General features: G+C 32.7%; 1 protein-coding gene across 1 annotated transcript; it reads right to left on the bottom strand.

The window, feature by feature from the left end:
* Positions 1-1,190: 1,190 nt before the first annotated feature.
* LOC124366523 (venom peptide HsVx1-like) lies at positions 1,191-6,402 on the bottom strand. Its single transcript, XM_046823112.1, has 3 exons — positions 6,200-6,402; positions 2,269-2,386; positions 1,191-1,448 (listed from the first exon to the last, which is right to left on the bottom strand). The coding sequence occupies exons 1-3, from the start codon at positions 6,267-6,269 to the stop codon at positions 1,343-1,345; spliced, it is 294 nt and encodes a 97-aa protein (XP_046679068.1). The 5' UTR covers positions 6,270-6,402; the 3' UTR covers positions 1,191-1,342.
* Between the last annotated feature and the right edge of the window lie 316 nt (positions 6,403-6,718).

The following is a 6,718-nucleotide window of genomic DNA, read 5'->3' as shown; positions in this document are numbered from 1 at the left end:
TGTATGTCATCCTCGTAGTCTTAGCGCACCTCTCTACCCTTGCACCACATAATAACACACACATTTGCTGTTAGGGATGTGCCGCTCCTGGACATCCATAAGGTTGCCCAGACAAGTGACACATCGGTGTTTGCTGGACCCAGTGTAGGTTCTACTGGAAGGTATACATCAGCTACAAGTGGACCCTCCTAAGGTAATAAAACGTTCTTGGGTTGTAGCGTGCATTTTTCCCTCCTGAATTAGTTTACCAGTCTTAGTTAAGTCTTAGTTTACCAGTTGCCCTCGTTAAAAGGTTACAAAGAAATAAATATATTATAATTTAAGAACCAACTTGGCGAGTTAGGTTTAAAAATAATACCTCCTATGAGAGTGACAAATGTCTAGTAAGAGGTAAAAATTCACGATTATTCCAGAAATCTTCTATTACTGAAATAAAACAACACTTATTGAATATTTTAAATTATGTGTGATTCTACTCGAAATATACATTCTGGATAATAGTTAATGAGTAGATTTATGATGAAACTGTGACAACTTACTGAAATTAATAGCGATTTTGGCGTCAAAATACATCATTGTAATGAACTTTTCTGGTGAAATCGTGATGTTGATAGTGGTTGATAAATAAAAACTATATTTTATGATATTTTGCATACTAAAATGCATCTACATCTTCAGCGGAATGAGGGGTTTTAACCTCTACCTTTTATTAAAATTAGTTGATTTAAGGTGTGGCAATAGTTCCACAAGGTCCGGTGCATACTAAACCATATGTTATTATTATTATTATTGTTGTTTTTGTTGTTGCTGTTGTTGTTGTTGTTGTTGGTCCTCCCCCGTAGACTACAATGGTTATAGTCTCGGCTCTCTAACTGAGAGCTCACGGGTTCAAATCCCGGGGAGAGCCAATCATGTATAGACACGAAACAGTATGTGTATTTTGAAAATAAACCAGTGTACATCGAAATTTACATAGGTGAAGCTGAGGCTAAAACAGAACAAAAAAATTACTATTATTATTAAGACAGCTGTTTGTTTACTTTGGAAATGCTTTAGTCCATGATTGCACTCAATAAAAAACATACGTTTTGTTAATCTGTGTATAGAAGTTTCATTTGTTTTAAATAAAAATCAACCCAACCTTTTAATATAATGTTAACTTGTAACCAGCATGAAAGAAAAACGAATTATTTACAGTAATATACCTTTATATCATATTATATATATTTTAAGTTCATAAAAATTGAGACACGTAGATATAAAAATCATGGAATTACATAACTTGTTAAACTTGTATGACACTTGCTAATGTTTGTATTATAAACTCTGTATTCAGCTCGCCCTATGGCGGCGCCGGACAGAACGGCTCGGGGCAGCAGTCGGGGTAGCTCTTGGTCAGATCTCCTGGAATCAAGTAGCAGCCTTCGTATAGCCTGTATTGTGGACACCTGTACACGTGGTAGAACTGGGTTATTGACATATTGTGAAGATGAACCAAAATAATTATTGCAATGAGGTCATACAAAGGTGGTAAACAGACAGAGTATAAAAAGAAGGAAATTCCCAGAACTATGACTAGTTAGAGAGGAAAAGTAGAAAAGTAGAAAAAAACAATACCTTATAAAAAGAGAGAAAACAAAACGTTGTAGTGGATAATAAATTAATGCCAATTTATATATTTGATTTTTATTTAGTCTGAAATAAATCAAATCTTTTCAAAAATAACATTTTTATAAAATGTATTAATCTTGCAATGTTTATTTACATAAGTTTAATACGTAAAACAATATTTTAACATTTAAACATTCCGATAAATTATACTTAATATAAATAAGATTTTTGATCATACTACATGCAATTTGTAACAGCGCATAACATTGTATTGTAGCTAAAAATTTGTAATCTACTGACGTAACTAAGCTATAATAAATTATCAAAGAATATACTACCAAAGCATTCTGCTTATAAGTTCTGAGGACACGTAGTTTTGATCAACCATAGAATGTAAATTAATTAAAGTAATTTTGTATTGTAATTGTATTGGCATTATTTATTTCATACTATTAATTATTTATTCCCGTAGAGAACAAAATTCGTTTCAAAGATGGAAACAAAACGTTAACTACAATCGATGTAACTAATACTGTTATTTGCCATTTAGCATTAGATAATAATGGATATGACTTTACCCTTATATAATAAAAAAACTTGTAGGTTTTGGCTAATTTATTTTAGTTTTTTTTTTTGTATCCCTTATTTAATACTTACTGCGACATGGAGAGTTCACCTGTTGCTGAACAACTCCATCCCTTACACTCTCCATTGACCACACTTGTCCACTCTGACCCTGGGGGATGCTTCTGGCCGCCTTCCACACATGGAGGATCTAAATGACAGTATAGATGTAAAATTATTGTTGGTAAAACACTTTCTTACTTTGTAGCCCATGTCATTTAAGCCCAGCTGCAGGTTTAACAGTCAGGTACTATGTTCCTGAAGGGTTCACTTGTGGCTGGTTTAGACCTTCAAGTTGAAACTACGCTGTGTATAGCAAAACCGATGTGTCACTTATACTGGACAACCCTGTGGATGTCCTGGAGCTGCACATCACTAACCACAAATGTCGAGATATTGGGATGCAAGGGTAAATCGATAGGTTTAGTCTACTGCGGTGGATCAATGTTGGAGTTGGTGGGGCTCTCTAGGTGTTAAAGGCTGTTACTAGCCTAGACATAAGGGTGTACCACCGCTGCTCGCTTTGACCGGAGAGGATGGTACAGAGCGTGGCTTATTTTCTTCTATAGAGACATAACTGAGAGTTATGCCTAAAATCCTTCCTCATGGATCTCGATAGGACTATCACTCCGGCAGCAGCGCAAATGTCCTTTTAGGCTTAAATGCATATTTTTCAGCTTTTTTCCTAAGAGAACAAAAATGTCTCTTATGAGTCACAACTAACATCTAGATGCTGCGGTCCACAAAACGTCGAAAAATTGTGTTTAAACATATGAGACTAGTAAATTTGAGGTTTGTAGAGGGAAAAATATTTTAAAGTAAACAACTTGCTCTTGTCTGCTACTACGATCTATACAAGCCTCCCACCCTACCTTTATTCATAAACATACCGGGTGTAAAATTCCCCCTCCTCTTATAACTTTTTGTAAATAGAGATGGAGTTATTTACTTTAGGGTTTGTTCCAACAGGAGTTTTCGACGTGTGACAATTTTTGACTCCTCCCCAAAATGGGGTGTTTTGGGGATAAGTCAACATTTTTAGATAGGAACCCCTTGCATTTTAAAGTTATTAAAAAAAGGAAGAATGGCGCAAGCTAGAGGTCTATAATGTGACTCTATCAAATTTGGTGGCCAATTTTTATAAAACCCCTACAGTTTAAATTGTATTTAAAGTTATTGTAATTAATTGTGGTGTGAATAATTTTGATACACCTGATCCGCATCTGGGAAGAGTATGCGGGGTGTCAGACGGTATGGAGCTTGTTTTATCTACCCCTGAGCCACTTCCAAACTCCACAATAAATTTAACTATGTAAATATTATTATTTATGGAAAGCCTATAAATTGTGCTTATATATTAGTTTTGTAAAGTTATATTCTTATAAACCTATAAACCGGAAGTACTTGTACATGAAATGTAGAAAAGGGAAATTAATTTCAACAAAGAACATGCCATCAACTTGCCGAGAGTTTGTGAAAAGAACCCGTACTTATCACTGAAGATATTGGACTGATTTATCGGTGATTGTCTAAGCCATAGTCAATCACGAGGAATCTCAAGCCCTTCTCTCAACTTACCTTCAAATAAGACTTTGTTGCCCTACAGTTTTAGTTTAACTTTTTAATAATGGTCACAGTGACACCAAACAATATTTAAAGTTTTACCTGTGTGAGGTAAATCTAACTGCATCCAACTTGTCGCAATAATGCTGTTGAATAAGTTACGCGAAAATATAAAAAATGTAAAGGAATATTAATACAGCTGTATGGCAGCGTAATGTACGCTTAAGCACCATAAACTAAAATTTGCAAGAATGCTTTCCTTTGTGCTTGCACCGGAATTAGAATTTTCTAATATCATTCTCATCTACCTAGTATATTAATACACTTTATAATTACAAATAAATCATAAGAAATTATAAAATTTGTCTTAATGAGCAAAAGATACTACTGCAATTTATAAGAGTTCAAATATCTAAGAAAATGTCATATACAGAAGGCACGCTAGTTATATCAAGTCCTCTCAATGCTAATTGTTATAAATACGGTTATCTGTTAACACGAGAATCAATGTGAATTTATATATCCTCTAGTATCTGTTATTTATACTAAAAATATAGTTTATGGCGGGGAAATCTCTACTTAATAATATAAATTATAAACGATTAATTAACAGACAATGGTATTTTCCCTCCATGCGGATCCCGTAATATTACGGAATCTATATTTTTAATTTAGCGTATTACGCAATCCCTATTTTATTTCGAATCGCGTACTGTTGTAATTCAACATGTAATTTGTTGTTAGTAACATAATTCTCCACTAGAATGCGCGTTCAGCATTAAAGCAGCTTGTTTACAAAGCAACAGCTGGCGACTCCATTGTTTATTTATTTTCTTCCGTCACGATTATAGATTCGCCAAACAAGGTCCTCCTTCAATAAAACTGCGCTTATATGTCATTATACTGTTTTTAGTATAAGTAAGCATTTAAATATATTGCAAAAATAAATTGTTTGCTTTATTTGTAAGAAAGCACATTAATACATTTTTATTTGTTTCACAAAAATTATATCCAATGTTTTGAATGCGTATAAAATCTGTTTTACAAATATTAATAATTTCGTCGCAGTAAAGTTTAATAGACATAAAGGTTTAAATAATGTAGGGATTTTTTATACCTAACTAATTATGCCTTTTTTCTTAAACCCACTTAAAACAGGCACCAATCTATGGATGACCACATAATTCAGAGCAGGCACTCAAAGAGTCAAATCATTGGCATTGAAACATGAAAATCTAAGTTTGTGAAATGAAAAATTTGTGGGTTCCAGATGAGTTCCTATTTATGACGCAGTTTTAAACTTAATCCCCATGTTAAAAGCAGACCCTCGTATACACGGTCGGTAGCTGTCTACCGTACCTTGACAGTGTTAGGTTATGTTTAGGACTTTAATCTTAAATTTGGTTGTGAACATAATTGTATTGATCTATTATAGAAAGAAATTTGAATTTAAATGTTTATAAATTGTCAGCAATAATTATTTTTCAGATTTCGTATTTTTTAATTAGCGATAATATAAAAGTTTGACTAAATCTACAACATTTTGTTGTTAAATTATAGAAATATCACATAATTAATACACTAAATTTTAATTTATTGAAAATAAATTATTTAGAACATGTGAGTGGTATTTTTCTAAAGTAAATTTTTAATTAAATTTGAAGTTGAGAGTTGCGAAAATAAAACGCTTTTACAACCAAGTCTTCACGACCTCTTGAGGGACAACGGCACAACCATTTATATAAGCATTTTTTATGGTAAAATTATAAGTAAAGTACTTTTTAACTTTTCCATACTGTCTTGAGCCTTGGATTATTCAAGAACTTAATGGTTTACTTAAGCTATACTTAGTTGTAATACAATAAAACAATGTTATATCTAAAAAAGATACAATAAAACAACCCCCAACAAATGCACACAGTTGCTCTTCAGGCTGTTTGTGTAACGAGTGTAGTTTTTCGTAAAATAAATGTTAATAAAGAATTTTGATTTCTTGGTTATATTATATTAAAGTCTATCAGGAACTATAAAAATGGATCCGTGCGTAAATATTAACTTCAAAATGGATCATTTTTATAACGTTAGACAGAAAGATAGGCACTTTAAATGTGGCATTACGCCTAAGTGACAGGCACTACAACCGATTTTTAATAGGCTAGTTTCTTTAGAGAAAAATTATTCATAAAGATTTTATAAGAGAGGTAAATTCACATTAAATCTCGTGTTAACAAAACAAATATTATATCAGTAGAATTAAATAAATTGCTGTTCATATTTATTAAAAAAACAATTACACATTTGTATTAAAAACATTTGTTCAAGTTCATTGTATAGCACAATTCTTAAACCACTTTCTTAAACACTTGTTTAAGCAAAGAAAAAGTAAAAACTATGGACTTACATGACAAACCAGGAGACAAATAGTAAATGGCGAAAAGAAAACAAAAATATGTAATTTTTATGTTACACATAATTTAAACTTGGAACCTTTGAAAAAAATTACAAGCTTGTTTTACAAAAATAAAACGATATATTGGAGACAGGGTCAGCGACAGGTGAGTGATAGAAAACGAAATGAGGCCAAGCACGACAGAGATGCTGGAACAAGGTAAATATAATTTGCCGTCTCAAGGTCACCAGGGAGGAAAACTGTAACGATAATTCCACATTAGTAGAGGAGTGTGATAAAATATGAAAACACAAGTCGTTTCAGCAGAACTTCAACGGTGATACAACTAAGAAAATGTGCAATACCCACGTATAAGTGCGAGCATGTGGCACAAATTATCTCTATTGACATGGTACTTGTTGACTTTTTTCATGTTTAACATTTTTCAAATTTTTAGAAGCTTTTGAAAGCTGTACATTACGCAGGCGTGATATTGAACTATCTCGTTTTACGTGATCTAGTTTTTGCGTC

The sequence above is a fragment of the Homalodisca vitripennis genome, chromosome 7, assembly GCF_021130785.1.
Source record: "Homalodisca vitripennis isolate AUS2020 chromosome 7, UT_GWSS_2.1, whole genome shotgun sequence".
NCBI classification, from domain to species: Eukaryota; Metazoa; Arthropoda; class Insecta; order Hemiptera; family Cicadellidae; genus Homalodisca; species Homalodisca vitripennis.
This window is presented reverse-complemented; position numbering and strand designations above follow the sequence as displayed.

What these genes read in the sequence shown, in the direction of transcription:
- LOC124366523 (XM_046823112.1), bottom strand. Translation starts at nt 6,269, where the DNA reads ATGTGTAACATAAAAATTACATATTTTTGTTTTCTTTTCGCCATTTAC. An exon ending in TTTGTCTCCTGGTTTGTCAT is followed by an intron (nt 2,387 to 6,199) that starts GTAAGTCCATAG and finishes ACTGTCATTTAG; the next exon opens with ATCCTCCATGTGTGGAAGGC. An exon ending in GGTGAACTCTCCATGTCGCA is followed by an intron (nt 1,449 to 2,268) that starts GTAAGTATTAAA and finishes CCACGTGTACAG; the next exon opens with GTGTCCACAATACAGGCTAT.